The 21162-nt window shown below is 42.2% G+C and overlaps 1 protein-coding gene across 1 annotated transcript in view; it reads left to right on the plus strand.

Annotated features, from left to right (window-relative positions):
* Positions 1–19257, plus strand: part of MKNK1 (MAP kinase interacting serine/threonine kinase 1) — a 34568-nt gene extending 15311 nt beyond the window's left edge. The window contains 9 exon segments of the mRNA XM_006015758.2: positions 1532–1625; positions 2855–2928; positions 6506–6610; positions 12123–12178; positions 12303–12398; positions 14608–14802; positions 15195–15359; positions 16646–16689; positions 17394–19257. Of these exon segments, the coding sequence (XP_006015820.1) occupies positions 1532–1625; positions 2855–2928; positions 6506–6610; positions 12123–12178; positions 12303–12398; positions 14608–14802; positions 15195–15359; positions 16646–16689; positions 17394–17622 (1058 nt within the window). The 3' untranslated portion in view covers positions 17623–19257.
* Positions 19258–21162: the final 1905 nt, after the last annotated feature.

Raw genomic sequence — 21162 nt, forward strand, 5'->3', positions numbered from 1 at the left:
CAAAAAGAGAGCCGTTGGCGCTTGCAGTGTTTTATTCCTGATATGTCAGTGATGAATGTCTGTAATTGAGCAGGTAATATCAAGGGCTTTCTAAAAGAGATTTCAGTGCTTGAAACAAAGTCTTCACTATCATACCTTCAGGCTGAAATTGAAATTTCAGCAATGGGCAGAGCTTGCACAGAATACTAATACTGTGCAGTGGTTAGACCCCAGATCCTGACCCCCCATTAACATTTTCTTTCATTTCCATTTTGAATGAAATATGAGCAGCTGGTGTCTTGATGCAGGAAAGTTAGAGGGGAAATGTCCAGCAGAAGCATTTTTTTTCAGTTTGCTTGAATAACCTTTGATCCGCCACAGTGCATTTACTTTTCTGATTGGAGAGCAGGCAGTTAGTATGGTTTATTCAGTAGCTTTTGGCAGAGTAGCCCAATGGATAAAGTGTTCCATTTACCACCGTGGTTTCACGTATTGCCATTTCTTATTATTTGATAGAGGTAAATACTATGGCACAGACTTTTTTTTTCATGGCATCTCCCATAGGGTATTAAAGCGTTTGGGGCCTACTTTGACAGACTCATTTGTTGTCTGTATTTTGAGTCAGCAATTAATTGCAAGTGGAAGTGCTAGTTTAGGCATCTCACTGATTGTCTTAGGATGCAGGCAAGTAAGAGTGTACTATGTGGACACCCACATTGAAGTTGATTTGAGGCCTCTATAGCAGTCTGGCCCTATAGTTGCTGAAACCTATTGCATTTTAATTTGTTGAAAGTGGAAAACTGACTGGAGCACTAGCGGCTTTATGAATAAACTGCAGTACAGAACTTGCTACCTTGCAGTACTCGCCTATGAGTTTCTTTTTTCATGGGTGCCATTTTCGTGCTCATGAAAGGGAGAAACTGTAGCATTCAAGACAGAGAATGACAGTACTTGAAGCTACTTCATAGACTTTTGAACCTTATACCTCTCATTTAATCTCACCTCTTTTGCATCATCCTCTTATTTCCACTCCTGTCTCTTCCTCCTTTAACAGTGTTGCATTATGTACTTTGAGGACCCCATACTTGTGGTTTTCGTGTGAGGAGGTTTCTGATTGAGATCTACAGAGGGACATTTGCACTAACAACCCAAACTCTGATCTAGCAAAACCACTTCATTAGATGCTGTAGCAACTTTGTGCTTTTCTTTTTAGCGGTATAAAACACTTTCTTGCAAAAGCTCAACAGGATTTCCTCTTCTATTTACACATAGTTAAAGATGGCAGGAAAAAACTTGCAACTGATAAACCAGCTTGTGGGTTCTGTTTCCCTTTTTCTCATCTCTCTTCTTGTTCTTATAATTGCTCTCAATACCAGAGTAATCTGGATGCCTTCCAGAACTTAATTAGTTGAAGTGATTATAATACTTACCGCATGTGAAACTTAGGAAGCCATATATGTATATCCTTGAGACAGGGCATGACTAAAATTTTAACTCTGAATGTCTGGCATCCAAAGCCAAATCCAAAGTTTTTTTTTTAAATAGAGACTCCAATTTTTTTAACAGATAATTGAGAAGAAGGTTGGACACAGTCGGAGTAGGGTTTTTCGGGAAGTGGAAACATTGTACCAGTGTCAGGGTAACAAGTAAGTATTGAGTCTCATATTTTATTTTTAATCGTGTTTCTTGTAAGTGTGGGATTGAGTGGGGCAAGACACCTTTTTGTCCCCATCCCCACCCCTTCAGATCAGGTTAGAATCCAACTTCTGTTTTGAATGGGTAACTTTCACTTTTGCTAGGTTTGCATTTTGTCTGAAAGTTGGAAAAAATATTTAGAAAAAGGGGAGGCTTCAAACCTATGGTATCCAGATCAGTATGGAAGTAATATGGGTGGATGATGAATGGCCTTTTTTTTTTTTGGCTTTTCCAGTTGTGTCTTGAGAGACCTAGGTACTCTTATTATCTCAATATTTGTAATGTCCCATATTTATGTACACAGCTTTCCTGTGTCAGGCTCTTTACAATTAGCTACTTAATATTGGGCAAATTATGGCAATATTGCAAAACAGGTCATACTTAGTCATCGAAGGCAACTGAAAAAACGTGTCTGGATCAAACACTAGTGCCTTGTGCTGATACTTTTGGTAAAGCCTCTTTTAAAACAAATTTATACACTAGGCTGATAGACCTTTGTTAGCTTTTCTAGGGGGAGAAATTGCTACATCTCCATTTCTGTTATGCAGCTAATGCTGTGTATGAGCATATAGCATGTCGGTGATAAAAACTGGAACTGGAACTACAGTGTGAAGCATAGATTTTGAATATACCGTAAACGTAGAATAGTCTTAACAGTAAATCTAATTCTTAAGACGCCAAGAGATATTTATACTTTCTGCTGCAGAGGACACAGCCTAGCCGCTCTGTACTTAGTTGTGACCACTAGGTGATTGTGCTGAGCCCAAAGTATAGCTGACAGATGCTGCTGTCTCCTTTGAGCGCTATGAGCCTTCTGCCCTGTAACTTGCAGAGAAGAAAAGCAAGTAATTATTTTTGTTCTTGCCTTTGGGACAGATGTCCTCTTCCAAATTATTAACTATAGCCTATTAGAGGTTATCTTCTTTTCAAGTGAATGGTAACACGGCTCTTTTTATAACCTTGCCTGGTGTACCACATTATGTTTCAGTGACTGAAATTTAAGTAGTGGAGTCTGACTGTTGTGAGGTGATGGAAAATGCATCCTTTTAAAATGACAGTTTATCCCAGCAGCTCATTAATTAGTGATTTTTATTTTTGTTAATTAATTATTTTAACTTAGATAAATAGATATTCAATACACTCTTCCCATTGTTTGTTTTTTTATTTTCTCCTCTTTAAGGAACATTTTGGAGTTAATAGAATTTTTTGAAGATGACACAAGGTATTACCTTGTCTTCGAGAAATTGCGAGGAGGTACTGTACAGTATATTTGTGCATTTTTCATTAACAGTTAGCTTGATCTGTTCTTCCCTCTGCTTTTGAGAGCTTTTAAGGCAAAAGATGAAGAATTAATTTTAAATGCATAGACCATTATGGGGAAAAAAATTGAAATCATTTATAGAGTTTGAAATGTAGCTTTTTAGTATGCTCTCCAAGGCTTGTCTTCATAAAAGAAAATAGATCTTGTTATATGTTTTACAAATCTGGTTTATAATTAAGCAGTGACAGTGTTAACTTTATCAGGATGGAGGACGTGGAGTATAATTATCATATCAATGGTTGCCTCTAGGTGAAGTGGTAGAATGCACAATTTGAAGTGTTTTTACATTATCTTAACAGAAGCAAAAATACTGGGGGTATAACATGGAGACAAGGAAGCCTGGCTGTATCTTACTTCACCATACTGTGGTTTTCATGTGCTATCATTTATTTTTTTCCTGGAAATTGAAGGGGGAAATATCTTGTGATTGTAATCACAAGACATTTGCAAAATGCCTTGCTAATGTCCTGTCTTGAAGTCCTGGTCAAATTCATTATTCCTTTTTACTGGTTCTCAGACCCTATGTACAACTTTTTTTTTGTGCTTGAAACCTCAGCTGGATTGAGGTATTTCACAAAGCCACGTGCTTTGCTTGTCTCTGTAAATGTCTGCCTTCTGATGTCACTGTCCCCAAAGGTGTCTGCTGTTGAACCACATGATGCACAGGAAATGCATGCTTTTTCAGTACAAACTAATTGCCTCACCTCCAGTAGGCATGTTTCGGCATTGAATTCATTCTGCATTGAATTCAGTTCCTCTTTTTTTCTCTCTTAATGGTCTACCATTTCATGCTGGCTTCTTTTAAAGCTGCATTTATTTCACTGAGGCAAAGATTTCCTAGTTGAGTTGTAAGCTGTTGGCTTTTTTCTTTCTTTAAGGTGCTGTCAGTATGGTTCCTGCATCAGTTTGCAGGTAGATTATTTAAGAGGGACTCTCATTCATTCTTTCCTTACCCTTCTACCTTTTTCTGCTTCTAAAGCATCTTGCATAGCATGTCTAGGGTGTAAGGAACTGAGTTTGGGACCAGAGGGTGTAACTTTGTATCTTTTATATATAGATATAATCTGGTTGCATTACCGCCACTATTTTGTGCAGTAGATTTGTGAGGGGATTTGGCAGACCAATGATGAGCAAAGAAGTGATCTAAAGTAGGCTTGTTTAAAAGAAAAGAGAAAAAAGGCTTGTTTCTTTCTACCAAGTGAAACGCATACCTTTTGATTGACCTGGGCCATTTCATTTGCTGCCTTTCTGTAGAGTCCCCAGGAACTGCTTCATAAGGGCAGACAGGAAAGCTTATTGCTTTCTAGAGCTATACATAACAGCTCTACAGGAAAGACCCTCTGAACTCAGTCTGCTATAAAGGGGCAAAGCTTAGCAAGCTAGTAGGTACTGCCATCAGCAAAGAAGAGCTCTTACGTGATTTGACATTTTCCAGACTCTACCTTAGGAGTAGGCTTCCTCTGGGCCTTTTGAAGCATTGTTTCCTAAGCTCAAAAAGAATCTTTTTGTCCGTGCTCCAAGACCTAATAAAGCATCCTTTTTCTAAGTAAGTATAGCCTAGTGATCAGAAGCTTAGTTTTACCGATCTGTTCCAATACCCAGCCATTTCCCTTTTCTATGTGTGGCACTATTTAAGCAGGAGTGGTAGCAGCAGCACAACGGATAATTGTTGGGGAACATCACCCTCCATAGCCCAGGGTACAAAGTTTCCTTCCTAGAACTTAAAAACAATAGAGTTGAAATAGTTTAAGAGTATAAACCTCTACTGCAGTGATTTTCAATCAGGCTGTCCCAAGATCCTTTCAAGGGTGGACAGCAACGATAGCACGGTGCCACAAAATGTTAGCATGGTTGCGTGTGCAGACATGATTCACAAGGTAAACCCAGGGATTTTGAGTAGGAATCCAAGGACTCCCACACACGTGTGCGGAGCCTGCTCTGACGCGTTGGCAATCCAGTGTGTCGGAGCAGACTTGATTAATTCAGTCTGCTGGAGCGCACACATTGATGTGCTCTGACAGCCTTCCATGTCACATGTGTCAGCATCCCCACATGTCTCCATGCTGAAAAAATGGCGGTGGGGTGCTTTGAAATAAAACACATTCAGTGAGCTTTTGTTCAAAGCACTCCACCACCATTTTTTTCAGCACGCGGACCCATAGGGATGCTGATACACGTGATACGCAGGCGCTTTTAATTTGCCCAACTCGCTAATTAAAAGTGCCTGGCACCATGTCCCAGCATGTGTAAAAATTCCCCAAAGTATCTGCAGATGCTACCTCAGCCTGACAAAGGGTATTTGTGCCCAAAAGCTTGCTAAGAATTTTTCCAACTATTTGTGTTGGTCTAATAAAAAATATCAGATTTACCCAAAGAACCTTGTCTGCCCACATCCTTAGACCAACATGGCTACAACTTACACCCCCAAAGTATTAAAAAAATTCTGAGCTGTTGTTGTCTTTCTGGGTCCTTTACAACAGAGTTTGCTTTATTATTTTTCTGTAGTTAAAAAAATATGTGAAAACTAAAAGCTGGCATTTTCTAACAGGTGCTTTGAGTCTAAGGAGGTTGACAACCACTGCTCTGCTGCCTCAGGGCTTTCATTTTGGGTGCCAATTCTCCTTCTGTGCTTGACTTCTAGGGCAATTTACCACTTTAGTGCATGTTACACAAAATAGGTGATACCTGGCTCATTTGACTGCATGGCAGAGACTGGCTTTTATGATCCTCCTAACATTTGGTGGCAACTGAGGTGCTAAGACCTTAAATGAGGTTTTTGAAATGTATAGAAAACTTGCACAACTTCTCTATTATCCTGATGTGGTAGGAAATGGGTATTCTCCTCCCCTTGCCCCCTTTAGCTTTCCCGGCACTCTAGAGCTGTGGTGCTCAGTCTTTTGGCCTAGGTAGGTGGTACAGAACCCATCCTTGGGCTGAATCGGGCTGTCTGCAGGCCAGATCTGGATGTGGGGCCCAAAACTGTTTCCTCACCCTCTGCATGCCAGGGAGCTGGGAATTTGGCAGTGGGGGAGCAGTGCCATGGATGACATGGCACCCCAGGCTGGAGGTTGAGCACCCTTGCTCTAGAGCATCTGCTTTCTAGCCAAATTATACATTGGGTATGCCTCCTCATTTCTTAAATCCTTACTCTGTTCAGTCCGTATGTGCTATTTACCAGGAGATAATCTGAAAGATGATACTAGCTACAGGATTAAGGTTACTAGTCATTCCCTGTACTTTTTTTAATGAAAAGCATGTAGATGTAATGATGAATGAAACCAAAACCATATAAATCTGTCCTTTTGGGCAAATTTGAAACCCTGTCTTAGTCTAATTACAGATAGTTGATGTAATTGAATTCCCTTTTGGCCCTGTTCATTCTGAGGTTCGCCCTCTGTTATAAATACACCGTGGCTAATGCATCTCATCTTGAAGTAGACCAGACCTTTTACCAATATAGATGGTATTTTGCATGAAGTAGCACTTCTGTTTTGTCTGTCACCTTCACAGGTTCCATCTTGGCTCATATACAAAAGCGAAAACACTTCAATGAACGCGAAGCCAGCAGGGTGGTGAGAGATGTTGCCTATGCTCTGGATTTTCTGCATACAAAAGGTGAAAAAAAAATCCTCCATCTGTTCACTAGTTTGTCTTGATCTTTCCTCTTTTGGAATAAGGCCAGTTAAATGAGAATCTGGGGATCACTATAATATTGAAAGTTACATCTGTTTTTGATGTACCTTATTGATTAAGCCAGTGTGGAAAGGCTGCTTTTACATTTTGATCTTCTGTTTTAGTCCTATGTGGAATCTTTTTTTAAGATACTTACCTGGGGTACTCTGATTATAGAAGTATATGTGCGTATATGTGTGTATTACAGACAAGGTTCTGTGGGTAAATGTGATATCTTTCATTAGACCAACTCAAATAGTTGGAAAAATTCTTCTTTGCAAGCTTTCGGCACAAATACCTTTTGAAGGTTTGCAAAGAGACCTGAAAGCTTGCAAAGAAGATTTTTTCCAACTATTTGAGCTGGTCTAGTGAAAGATACCAGATTTACCCAAAGAACCTTGTCTGCCTATGTCCTGAGACCAACACGGCTACAACTTACATCCCTGTGTGTATTGCAGATTCTTTTCATCATTCAAGGAGACAAGTGTAAGCAAACCTCCCTCCTTGCTTGTGTGCGGGCCGGGAGCGACCCGAGCCCTTTTCGCGCTGCACGCGGGCTGTGGCCAGCAGCCCGGGCACGCCGGGTTGGAGAGGGAAGGCCGTCGAGCTAGAATTAGGCACAAACGCGTAGTGGTAGTTTTAAAGATTGTTTACTTACACCGAGATGGCAGTGGTGCAGGCTGGAAAACTTGATTAAGTTACAGTTACAGACAGACAACACAGACGGTCTTGTGGAGGTTGCTAGGCTCCACGGTGCAGAGCTCCGGATGCTCTGGGTGAACGAGCCACCAAAATAGAAATCGTAGATACGTCTTATAAAAGTCGCGCTCGAAGACGGGAAGAGGTGGGCGGTGGATCAGGCCACCAGGCTCCTCTGGATCTCACACAGGGTTTCTGTTACCCTGCCGTGTACCCAGAGTCCCCACGAGATGGATGTGGAGTCCTCTTCGGCTTGGGCGGAAACTGCTCGAGCCTCTTATACAGCTAACAAGCCAATTGCTAGCCGCCACGTGTGAATAATTTAGCACTAGCCAATTACGGGGAACGAATTTGCATACCGGTGGCGGGAACTCTTTTGCACCGTGCATTCCTCTTGCAACATGAGCAATGCACCCTGCAAAAGAAGCTGCAGAAAAGGCGGGAAACTCGTCCCTGCACCGGGGTTTCCTCTTGCTACAGGAAACTCTCCCGTGCAATGCTCTGCGACTTGGCGGGGATAATTCTGGCGCCGAAGCGCGCACACAATCATGCCTTTTGGGTCATGACATCTTGAAGCAGAGTGATTTCAATAGGGCTAGGTCCAGGTGCAGAGATCTGTCTGTGCACATCTGCTTGGGGAGGATCATCTTACTGAAAATCTTATTTTCTGTCCTTTTTCAGTTTGGAGCAATTCAAAAATCAAAATGTACAAAAGTGCTTTGTATAGTTTAGGTATATTGGCATGAGAATTGTTTGGTACAAGTAAAGCTAAATTGTTACAATCTGGATTGCAGACCCTCTATAGATTAAGTTGTGTTGTTAATGGCGTGCTTTCATCATTGTATTACTGGAGTATGAGAGTGGATTGCAAGTAACCAGACCTTAAATCAACAGCAGGTGGTGTAAACTTGCTTACTTCCTGGACTTGTATCCTTCCCACTGACCACAGTCTCATAGGACATTAGGGCTGGAAGGAATCATAGAATCACAGACGATGAGGGTTGGAAGGGACCTCAGGGGGTCACATCTAGAACAGCCCCCTGCTCAAAGCAGGACCAGCCCCAGCTACATCATCCCAGCCAAATGTCAGGAAGTCATCTTGTCCAAACTCTTGTTCAAGGTAACATTGTCCTGTTCTATGCCATCTAAGCTGAGTGTCCAACCTGCACTTAAAAACCGAGCAATGGCAATTCCACAGCCTCTTTAGATTATACACTGCTGAGCCACCTTTTATATACAGAAGGTGCTTCCTAATATTCAGTCTACATTTCCTCTGTTGCAATTTCCCCTGTTTCTACTTGTTCTGTTCCTGGCCCAGAGTAGCTGATCACATCCTCCTTAACTACCCACCCCCACCTTTCTTTTTAATTTGAAGCCTGTTATCAAACTCTTCCCTCCATGCCACCCCCTCCCACCCCCTTCTTCCTGGAGACAAAGTAATCCCAATTTTTCTAGTCTTTTCTGTAGTACCGCAGCCCAGCTAGTTCTCAATTTATACTTGTGCATGTAATTTTCCAGACTAAATGCAGTATTTTGACATTGTCCTTATTGAATTGTATCCTATTTATTCCAGATGCTTTCTTCAATTTCTTAAGGTCATTTTGAATCCTAATGCTTTTCTCCAGAGTGTCTGCTCCCCACTCAGCTTGATGGCATCAGCAAATTTACGTAGTGTGCACTCAATTCCCTTCTCTAGCAGGAGACCTGCCCTTTGTATAGTGTTGCCCAGGAAGCTTATGACACTTCTGCAAAATGATTTCATAAATTGCGTCCCTTGTTCTGTGTTGAATTTGATTATACGGCACAGATCAGTAGAGCAGGGATATTGCTGCAGAATGGGCTTGCAGTAGTATCTCCTTTGATTTCCTCCCCCCCCCCCATATACTTTATGAGTCTATTGTGTGGCATTGAAATAATTAGTCAAGTGACACACAGAACATTTCATGCAAACAGGAAATTAAAGCTGTTCTATTGTAGATTGCTTTGTGGTGGAAGCACTGCTTTAAACGACTGCTTCACTCAAGCTAACACAACTATTGATGTCGTTGGCAAACTCATTTGGGCGATAGTGTACCCTTTACACTTACTCTGAGGCAAACATGGCCGACAGCTGCCTAATAAACCATTGCATAAATATTTGGAAGCTAGGTGCTTGGTTTCCTCAGCACTGTGGTGTAATTATAATATAGAACTTGAATGAAGTTGTTACAGGACTGGGTTGAAGAGCTAAGGGACTTAAATGTAGAAGTGGCATGAAGTTATTTTAAGGCAAGAATACAAATAGTATCAGGAGCTTGCATCCCAAGCAAGAGGGGAAAAATTAATAAGGTCGAAGGTCTAAAAACCTGTGTGGATGAACAACCACCTCAAATGGGCTATTAAACAGAGGGTCTACAAGCATTGGGAAATAGGATTGATAGATAAGGAGAAATAGCTTTCTATTAGAGGCGTGCGAAATTTCGCCCGACGTTTTGTTTCGAAGCTGTTTCAATGCATTTCGAGCTTGAAACAGCAAAATCAAAACAAAACAAAAGCCTTCGAAACAGCTTTGAAACGAAACAAGGGAACTCGAAACGTTTCAAAGTCAGGCTTACTGGCTTCAGCACCGGTCCCAGGCAGCAGCACCCACCTCCTTTCATCCGGCAGGCAGATCGGGGGCTCCTCGCACCCCCAGGAAGGCTGCGGGGGCAGTACCTGAGTCCCCCCAGGGATGCAGGGCTCCAATCTGCCTGCTAGATGACAGACCGGCGCTGAGCGCAGTCCGCACCCAGCACCAGGAGGACTCCGGCACAGCCCCCAGAGCCCTCCCGGGGGTGCTAGCGGGCCCCCGATCTGCCTGCTGGCTGACAGGAGCCAGGTGCTGCCGCCTGGGGTCAGCGGGGCCGGGGCAGATCAGCTTGGGAGCGGACTAGGGCAGGGGAGGGTCCCCGCACGAACTGATCTGCCCTGGGCCTCCACCTGGCTGGCTCTGGTAGGGGGTGGGGCGGATCAACTGGTGCGGGGACCCACCGCCCGGATCCCCAGGCAGGGGAGTGTCCCTGCACCAGCTAATCTGCCCAGCCTGCTACCGGAGCCAACCAGGTGGGGGGCCTGGGATGAGAGGAGCCTGGGACTGGCGGCAGCAATCTTCCCAGTGCTGGGTGTGGGCTGCAGGCAAATGGGGGGGCTCACCCCCCCCCAGGAGGACTTGGGCACAGCCCTGGCAATGCTCCCAGGGGTGCAGGCAAACCCCCGATCTGCCTGCCTGCTGCATTTTATGTTTCCCCATAATAACCTACGGGCAAAACATCGAAACAGCATCAAAACAGCAAAACAGTTTCAACGAAGCAAAACTCAAAATGAAACACTGTTCCGTCGAAACAGGAGTCGAATTGAAACGATGTTGTTTCGCACAGCCCTACTTTCTATGGTCAAAGAATTCAGAAAGTGAGAATGCTGAAGGCTTAGTGAAATTAGACCTTGTGAAGACTATGAAGACAGCAAAAGCTTTCTTGGTCACGTAACCCCCCACCCTCCAAATCATTCACCCAATGAGTTCTTGGGTGAATGATTGCCCATGAAATGCAGGGAGCTAACCTCTGGGTCAGGAGGACCCCATCCAATCCTATCTTCCTGTAATGGATCAGAGATGCAAATTTGAATCCACATCCCACAAAAACATAATAAACAGCAGAGAAATCCAGGATAGATGTTAGGGTCAGATATTGGGGAAACTTGTTACCCCACTGTAAATCTGTCGTGGACCACCCTAGGGGAATTGTTTATCTCATTAATCTTCTTCCATGCAAAAGAAAGTGGTGTAGCCTGCACTGCTATCAGTATTTTGAAGATGCCTTTGGGGTAGAGATCTAATTATTGCTATAGTTTTTAAGCAAGTTTGTGTCCTGATCTAATAGATTTTGATTCTCTCCTCTTGAACATTTATGAAGTTCCTTCTAAAGGCATAGATTGGGAGTGCCCAAGTTTAGCCACTGTGATGCTGGAACCATTATTAAATTACAAACAAGTTAGTTTTGTGGCTTGAAGATCATTTGATGCAACTTCCTTTCTCATTAATTCAGATAAGGTTGGTTGAAAAAGCTTGTGGTAATGACCTGTTTTAGGTCTTTGAAAAAAATTCTTTGGCACCCTACAACTGCCTTCATGTGTTGTTTGCACAGATGGGTGTTTAAAATCCTACCTGAAGACTTCTTCCATCAGCAATCAAGCACATTAATTACTTGGAAGGTTCCCTCCGTAAGGCTTTTTTAATGCATCTTATCTGTACTAGTTTGGGAATTCCCCATCATCTCTTGTTTTACACAGCAATGAACATACTACAATATCTTAATTAATGGAACATCATTTTCCCCTGGTAAACAATCCTTTTTATTTGCCTCAAAGATAGTTATTTTCTTGCTGCTATTGTCACCAGTCAGTCTCAGTGAAAAGGCAAACTGTACTATTAAGAAGGTTAAAAAATTCTTTGGTTCAATTATTGTGTATGTAAATACACCACCTTACAGCTGACTTTCTTTTCTTGGCTAATTTTGTACACGTTTAGAATTATAAAAAGATATAGCAGGACTTGTAGAATTGTATTGTACAAATGTACATCACAAGTAAGCTGTTTACTCCATCATTAAAGGGACTTGAAACAGACTGAGAACCACAATGTAGAATAAGCTGCCCTGGTAATGAAGACAGGTAAAATGGGATGAACATATTAAATTGTTCCTTTATACACAGTTTAATAATGTTTTTCCTTCTGTTTTAGGGATTGCTCACCGAGACTTGAAGCCTGAAAATATATTGTGTGAATCTCCAGAGAAGGTGCTCTTCAATTTTTTTTTTCTTAATGGCTTTTTTATACCACTGGTCTTGATGCCTGCGGTCTTGTTTCATTAATTCCTGGCTTCTGTACCTTAACCTTCTCCCCACCCCCATGTGTTTTCAGGTATCACCAGTGAAAATATGCGACTTCGACCTTGGCAGCGGAGTGAAGTTGAACAGTGCGTGTACTCCAATAACTACTCCCGAATTAACTACTCCAGTACGTAAACTAGGCCTTTTCTGCTTCGCTTGTAAAGCAGTTTGCTGAAATGAAGAGAGTTTATAAAGAGTGAACTGCAACTATTTTGACTATGGAGAGATCATATTTAATATTACTTGTTTAGTGTCAGATGTTGTGGGCATTCTGTAATTAAAGGAATAAAACATAGAGATCAGCGTCATCCACTTAGGCACCAAATTAGCCTATATAAGCAGATGTTCATTATTACATTTGCAAGTTGCATCTTGTCTTAAATTAGATTGTGAATTGTTTAAGATGAGGGGCTGTGATTATATTTTGTACAGCAACTTGCACAATAGGTCAGCCATCCAGATTGAGGGCTGTGGGTGCTGATGCAATATGAATAATAAAATAGCAAGGCAGAAAACAAATGCCACACGGTTTCAGTGCTCTCAAACGTGCTCTTTGCAATTCTAGTTTTAGTGAACTTCCACTTGAAATGATGTTCTCTTGGGGGAAAGGGACAAATCACCGTAAGATGGCTCTGTTGCTTTTTTTCTTAAAGGAATCCTTCTCTGAATAGTGAAGGAATCAAAATTCACAGTAGAAATGATGCCTCTACTGAGCCCAGAACTAGTGGGTAGGACCTCTCTATCTTTTATCTGCTGTCCTGAATCTCCCATTTGATGAGGGAAAAGATGGTACCATTTCATAGCAGAATGTGCTTTGCTATTCATTATCTACCGTGTGAAATGCAGCTTATTTGATGCACATGATTTTTCTTGAGTAGTTGCAAAAAAATAAATGTTTAAGTTGATATTGCTTTTGGTTGCAAGACTTGAGTTTTCTTAGAGAGTGCAACACAAAAATAAGAGGACAGGAAAGTGTCCGTTGTTCTATCTGTCACAGGCTAAAGGAACTTACCAGTTCTGATTTTATTTATTTGATGACAAATTTCTGCGAGCAACTTTCACATGATTTCTCTCCTTCAAATGCCATCACGATTCTTGCTGTACCATCCAAAAGCCAGGGGTAGTTACTTTTACCGTATGTTGAAACATCCCATATGCATTAGCTGGAGCTTGTGCACAATCTATTTGACTTTATGACTCTCAGCCGAGAAGACAAATTGTGTCAGGATTTGGGGGTTCTTTAAAATACTCAAATGAAAACTTGTTTAGAAATTAGTGATTATCATAAGTCAGCCGACTTTTGTTCAAAGGTATATTCAGGACCACTTTTCATGCGTGTTACATATTAAATATTGTTATCATGATTGCACAGTCTAAGGAAACCAAATTTTTGTACATTTACTTCCACTTTAATTCTTGCAGTTGCCAAGCAACTAGCATAGTAACTGATTATTTAGCTGTTTTACTTTGTTTGTCATTTACTTTGTGGCGTGAGATCTGCCATCACTAAAATTCCTCTTCCTCATTTTTTTCTGTTGAAAGGAGGCTTTTTGCATTGCTTTTATTTTTATGGTGATAACTGGGTTTAAATGGCAATTTTCACTGCTTTTCAGTATTTCAGGTTGGTAGCTGGCTGTTGGAGGACTCAGTAGTTATCTGCAGTAAGAATGTCAAGCTTTCCACGGTCTCTGTAATTTATAAGCATATCCTCACATAAAGCCAGAGTACTACTTTTTGGCAGTGCAGTGAAAAGATTGTCTATCAGTGGAGCAGGAGGCTTTTTAAAGAATTGTATTTAAACAATAAATAAACCAGCCCCCATTAATTAATTTACTTTTTATAGCCATGCTTGATCGTGGCAATTATGATTTTAAAATAGCGTGCAAATGGAATATTCTGACTCACTTCTCCCCAGCTGTAAGTCACACTTAACTACTTTCCATTCTGACAAGACTTCCGACTGCCCTTCCTTCTCTGAGTTCTGCATTGGTCCCATGCTGTCAGAAGCTACAGTTAGATAACTTTTTTTTGGAATTGCTTGCTTTTTCCATGTTCAAAACACTTTCTTCATCATAAGCTTCTCAGAATCTGAGGCTTTACTCTTGCAACATGCAAAAAGCAGAATGATTTTGTCTTGAAGCCACTATTGATATTGGAGACGAGAGTAAAAGTCCCTGACATCCAGTCCTGTATTTAGACTGCTTCAGTCATTTCAGTGTTCCTCTAAGTAGCAAAAGATTAAAATCTGGCCTGTTTTTATTGCCTGCCTTTTGCTGTTTGATTTGGGTGCACTAGCGATGACCGCTATTTAGATTATTTTCTTTTCTGTCCCCTAGTGCGGTTCTGCAGAATACATGGCACCAGAGGTTGTGGAAGTCTTCACAGAGGAGGCCACGTTCTATGACAAACGCTGTGATCTGTGGAGTCTCGGGGTGATTTTGTACATCATGCTCAGCGGCTACCCTCCTTTCGTGGGGAACTGTGGCACGGACTGCGGCTGGGACAGGGGAGAAGTTTGCAGAGTTTGCCAGGTGCCTCTATCATGTGTGGATCTCTTGGGGAGAGCTGTAGGTAGCCTTGTTATCTGGGACAGGAGACTGGGTTACTGAGCAAGCTGTGCTGACTTCCTCGCATAGCTCAGCCCTTTAAGAAAATAAGCCTCAACTGAGAAGTGGGGGAGTGACTTAGTGATATGTACAAAATGCCCCTTTTAACTTCTCAGCTGAGACTTAGCAGCCCCTCTTCCTTTTGGGGGTTTAGAGGGTGAAATCTCAGGACTGGGTCCCATATTCCATTATCCCCAAGTAAGTTTAACATAACCAGAATCCTCCAGCTAAAAGTGGGATGCTATCTCCTTAGGCATAGGGCTTGGAGTATCATACAGGGCTAATACATGGTGCAAATGGCTGGGCTTTTTTTGTAGAACAAGCTCTTTGAGAGTATCCAGGAAGGCAAGTACGAGTTCCCTGACAAAGACTGGTCTCATATTTCCAGTGATGCCAAAGACCTCATCTCAAAGTTGCTTGTTCGCGATGCCAAAGAAAGACTGAGTGCTGCTCAGGTTCTGAAGCATCCATGGTTACAAGGGGTAAGTAGAATAACTCCTCTTGGGTTGGACACAAGGCTGTTACTTCAGGCTTTGGCATTCTTCAGGTATAGAATTTATTCCTCGTTATGCTATTTGTATCATAGATGTAGGATTTTGTCTAAGGCCCCTGGCGCACGTTACACTTAAGAAGTGATTAACCAGTTAATCACATCTTAAGTAGTTGCTTGGCTACACTTTAATTCAGCTAATGGTCTGATAAAGCAAGGAATAAGCCACGAAGTTATTACGCTAAATATGTGTAGTAACTTTAAAGCTGGTTCATAGCATGCCATTAATTGAACATGTGGACAGGCTAATTGGGGCTCTCAGCTTTGTAAGCCCATCAGAATCAAAGGCTCTGATGTGCCACCGAGGCTGGGAGCTGCGATCAGCTGCCACTCCCAGCTGCTGGGCTGCATTGGAGCCCTCGACTCCTGATATGTCCCTTCAGCTGAGAGCAGCGGCAGATTGGGGCTGCCAGCTGCAGGGCACAGCTGGACTCAAGCTCCACTGCACCCCCGGTGGCTGGGAGCCCTGTCAGCTGATGGGGCTCCCAGCGGTGGGAGGCATGGTGTGCTCCCGAGGCTGGGAGCCCAGATCAACTGCTGGGGCTCCCAGCGGTGGGAGCTTGCTACTTACCAGTGCAAGGGCAGCGTGGGATCAGGACATACGTGGCAGGAAGCACAGTTGTGGGGATTGCACATCCGATCCCATTGCACCTTTAAGTGTACATCTGCTGGGGGCACAAGTATTTAGTATAAGCCAAGTTTTTGCTGTCTCGCATTCCTGGCCTCTGCATTTATAAAGAGTTTTCCCTGTGGCTGCGAGGCACTGTACCTAGGAAATTAGGGGCACGTGTGTGTTCGTGTGTGTGTTTTCTAATATGATACCGAAAAACCCAAGTGTATTCTAGTTTATGTATTGCAGTCCCTAAATGTTTTGCATGATCTTGCTTTTTTTTTTTTTTGCTTCCAGTATCATATTTTATGCAGGTTCTAAACAGGGCTTGTTTTTGTCAGCTTTGTAATTGAATTAATGCAGTCTCAATTGCATGAATTACAGCAGCGCTATGGGATGGCCTTTTAAGATAGGAAAGTTAAAAAGAATATGATAATCGTGGGCTTGTTATCATATCTTAGAAAATATATCTGCAACTAAATATCTAGTGTGCTTTGGTTATAAAGATGGAAAGGGAAGTTTTCTGTTTAAGAGGGCTGCAAATCTTGGTTGCCACAAAGCAGAGACAACAAGTAAACATCTTTCTTTTTTTTAATTAAATTTTACAGCAGGCTCCTGAAAGGGGATTACCTACGCCACAAGTTCTTCAAAGGTAACCGTTTCTTGTTAATCTGAAGTCAGGAAGAATGCAGGGTAGAGATGCACCTTAGAAACAAATTAAATTGGAGATGCATACACTTTCATAAGCAAGAACTTATTTTGTCAGGTGCTCTGAATGGATATGGGGAGAGCAGGCTATCCAAATAGAGATTTATTTGAACAAAAAAGACAAGGAAGGAAAGAATTAGCTTTTCTGACTCCTATGTCCATTTGGATTTATTACTTTAATACTTTCCTCTTTTCAGCAATGCCCTCCCCACCACTTCCCTGTCTTTTTTTGTAGTCAACTCACTCTGGTTGATAGTCTTTTCTCTGCAGCTCTTATTTATAATACATAGATAGTTATTATACATATATACATATACATACACATGCATGCAATTAATGGTCTCTGTTTATAATACATAATCTATTTTTGATTCAGTAATGGGTACACCAGTAGGATTTGTTCTTGCTCTCATTGAAGTCTGGGCCATTCATATGAAATCGAGTAGGTCAGGCATCATTCCAAGTGATTTTTGATTAAAGATTATGAGCTACAGGCAGGGTAGCAAAGTGGTTTTGTGATCTAGAAACCCCAGCTCCTGTTCCCAGCACGGAAAAGCATCTCGCTGTAAACTGATCTGGCCCTTGTCAGGTGCATGGCTGGGAGTTTCTGTGCCCCTTATTAATTCTTCTCCTTTTTCCTTCCAAAAGGAATAGTAGCACGAAAGACTTGACGCTTTTTGCAGCAGAAGCCATTGCCCTGAACCGGCAGCTGTCTCAGCATGAGAACGAACTGAATGAAGAACAGGAGAACATCGCTCAAGCCATGTGTTCCATGAAGCTCTCTCCTCCGTCCAAATCCCACCTGGCCAAACGAAGAGCAATGACTCAGGCCACCAAAAATGGTGACTTCCAGCCAGTTTTTCATGCTGCCCTTTGACATCATTTCCCTGCTGTTGCTGCTAATGAGAGAAGTCACGTTTTCCCTATTTTAAAGACAGATAGTTACATCAAGGCCAAATGACTTTTATCAGGAAGCTCATTATAAAGTGGCTTCCAGCTTTAAGGGGCAATTTTTATGCAATCTATTTTGGTGTAGTAAGGTATTTAACAGAAATTTTTTAAACAAAAGAAATGTGAGTTCACTGCTATGTTACTTCAGAGGATCAACCACTAAGCTCTCCTCATTTGTCTTAAAAGCACACTTGAGAATGCAGGCTTGAGGATATTAGAGAAGTGCTTCTCATGTTTTGCACTTAAGGGCTCCTCAGATCTGCCACCCCTGCAGGTAAATCTTAAGACTTTGCCTCTCCTTGGAAGCCTTTCAGTTCTGCTCCTGTAGCCCACAGGAGAGCTTGCTGATGGACTGGTCAAAAAGCATAATGACTCCAGAAGTGAAGAGAATACACTAATCTGGGTCCTGCATGTTGATGAGAGGTCCCAGATCCTACTTCATTTGGGATAAAGAGCACCTTCCAAGCTACTATAGATGCACAGCAAAATATTTTGTTTCCTTAGCTAATACTTCTGTGTTCTCATAAGTAGGTCATATATATACTCTCAGTTCTTCCCATTTTTTCAGCTGTTTTTATCATTCTGCCTTTTCTTACAATTCCATTCTTAAATCTGAAACTAGTTTAGGCGATGAACTTTACATGGGATGTTGTTTTTTCCACAAATACTTTTCTCGGTGCTCTTCAAGATCTGAAGATAGACCTGTCTCCAATGACTTCTTCGTTTATCATTTGGATTGTATGTTTTGAGATGGGAGGGACTGGCTCCAATGACTTATTTTGGTGAGAAATCTGTGCCTTTCTCACCAGTGCACAGGTATTGCATGTAGCAGTCAGCGCCTTGAGGCCATTGAGACAAATGAATGGGGTTTAGATCAGATTTTCTTTTTTTTTAACCCTGTACTATAGCTCTCTGTGTGACCCAGACTGCCTTGAGAGCTGCCGTAGAAGTTAATTCAGCAGATTTTTGCAAGGTTGCACAAGATTTTTTGGGGTGTCCAGTGTGGGCTCACCTCACAAGCACTTTATATTTTTTTTTTAAGAAAGTGCTCAGCATATAAGCTGTGAAAATTGGGTGATTTAAGGTGTGTCAGGTTGGCCCCCCAATGTGTTAGGAGACATTTTTGAACAGTTATGCCCGTGTATTGTGTGCAAGGTGAAAAATATATTATCTGCAAATGCCAGTAGTAATAATCTTAAGCTGGAGGAGGACGGACACAAGAAACAAATTCAACATCCCGTTGGAAGTGGAGAAGTAGTCTATACTAGAACAGGTTCACACTTGCCTTTTAGAAATGTGCACTTTGTAAATAATATTTTGATACAACCTAATGTATTGGTGATGAAAGAAAATGGTTATACTTAAATTATTTTATATGTTGTGCCAGTGATACAGGTTATGTACCTTAGCTTTGGTTTTATTAAAAAAAATTTTAGCTATAAATTTAACACATTCCATAATTGCCTGCGCCTTTTCGGTCTGATTTTTGGAGACTTCGACTACTCAGGAAACAACCATTTATTCTTCTGTGACACTTTTAACTTGTGTGCTGAAAATTAAATGCACCTCATTTCTACAATGCCTCATTTCTTTATCCGTCTCTGGAGCTTCATATAATCTCTTTGTGATGAAATGAAGGCATGCATAGACTTTTTCTTCCCAGAAAGGACCATTATGATATAGTCTGACCTGCATAATGTGCCCCAGGGAATTTCACCAAGTGATTTTAAGCCCAGGATTGTGAGCCTGAACTCGAGACATAGGTCCAGTTTCTTTCTTCTTCTTTGAATCAAGGCCAAACTCTTAACTATCAGATCAGATCAGATCAGATCAGCATTGGGAGTGATGATGGTGAATTGGAGCCAGGGAGTGACTGCATTTGGCAGCATGCTCCGTGTCCAGAGAGCAGGGATTCACAAATGCAGCGTCTGACTGGGAGCTCATACGAGAAGTAACATCCGTGTCCAGGCAGCGTGGTGGGAGCCATGGAGAGGGCAGGCCAGTGGAGCAGAGACCATAGCACCCCTCTGCTCACTGGGCCAAACTCCCTGCTGCATCTGCTGGGATGGAAGGGAGGAAAGCATGTCCTATGCATGTGTGCACACAGGAGCATGCAACATCAATTTGCAAATCCTATTTTCTTGCCTTTTGGTACCGCATAAGGGAGGATGGGGTGAACATTTCAGTACCTCTTTGCATAGCATCTGTCGGCTTTTGTGTATGCAGGTTGCACTGTTTTGATTAGACAATGCTGCATTGTTCTGTACAAAACAAAGGCTTAAACTCCACTAAGATCTGTACCTGTGAGTTGATGGTGGCCTTCTTACACACCCTAGATCTATAAAAACTTCCATGCACATGGGGAGAAGAGAAATTTTTAGTTATTGGACGTATAGAATGCATTAGATATTCCTGAATTATCCCTTGGAGAATATTCCTTTTAATTCTGGTGGGTAATATGTACCTGGCGTCCAACAACAGCTGATTCAGGAATTGTAAGCTTTACCTGATTTTCTCTGGTCTCTTCTGAGAGTTTGGTTTGATTTGATTTGCTTTTTTGGCACGTTAATGAGAGTTGAAGTTGGAAGAATTTTAGGAGGAGAAACGCAGTCATAGCATTAAATTCAGCTGATGCTTTATTTTTAAGCATGCAAAAGTAAAAAAATGTGAATTCACTTGTAGGGTTTTGGTTTCTTTTATTACAAAGTTAGGAACTAAGTGAACCTTTCAAGACCAGCTTGTTTTTTGTTTTTAATGACCTGTTTTTACTACGAAGTTAACGGAAGGGTGATTTGATAGCAGTTATATTGTCACCTAGCACTCCTTCACCTGCACCCAATTTGGAGACTTCGGTCGCCAGTGGTGACTACAGTTGGTGGTCATTGGGATGGGGGGGTCGGTCATTGGGGTGGGGGCTGAACAGGGGTTGCATTATTCGCCCCCTGGGTTCTGGCACAGCTGGTACAGCACCTCCCAAGCTGTGCCAGTGCAGCAGCTGTGCTGGGCAGCTGTTGCTCTGCTACCAGAGGTGGGCCATCCAGCCTGTGGGACCTAATGAGTTGTACGCCTCTGGCTTAGAGGATCATAAAAACTAGGGCTGTGTGAAATTTTGCCGGGTGTTTCTTTTCGATGCTGTTTCAACTCATTTTGAGCTCGAAACAGTGAAATCAAAACAAAACGAAAGACTTCGAAACAGCCCTGAAATGAGACGAGGGCAGTCGAAACATTTCGACTTTCGAAGCCAGGCTTGCTTGCAGGGAAACAGAAAGTAAGGAGAGAGAGAGAGGGAAGGATTGCTCTCATATTGACTGTGTAGCTGGCCAGTGACTGTGATCCTTCCCTGAGGTCCCTTCCAATCCCAGTGCTCTGCGGGAGGGCGGAAAACACGCACACAGTCGCACATGTCGCAAGTTTTGCTTGTCAGCAGCTTGAGGTGCATTTTCCCAGAAACCCCTGCACCTATGTG

Source organism: Alligator sinensis, unplaced genomic scaffold (genome assembly GCF_000455745.1).
Source record: "Alligator sinensis unplaced genomic scaffold, ASM45574v1 scaffold781_1, whole genome shotgun sequence".
In the NCBI taxonomy this organism is placed as follows: Eukaryota; Metazoa; Chordata; order Crocodylia; family Alligatoridae; genus Alligator; species Alligator sinensis.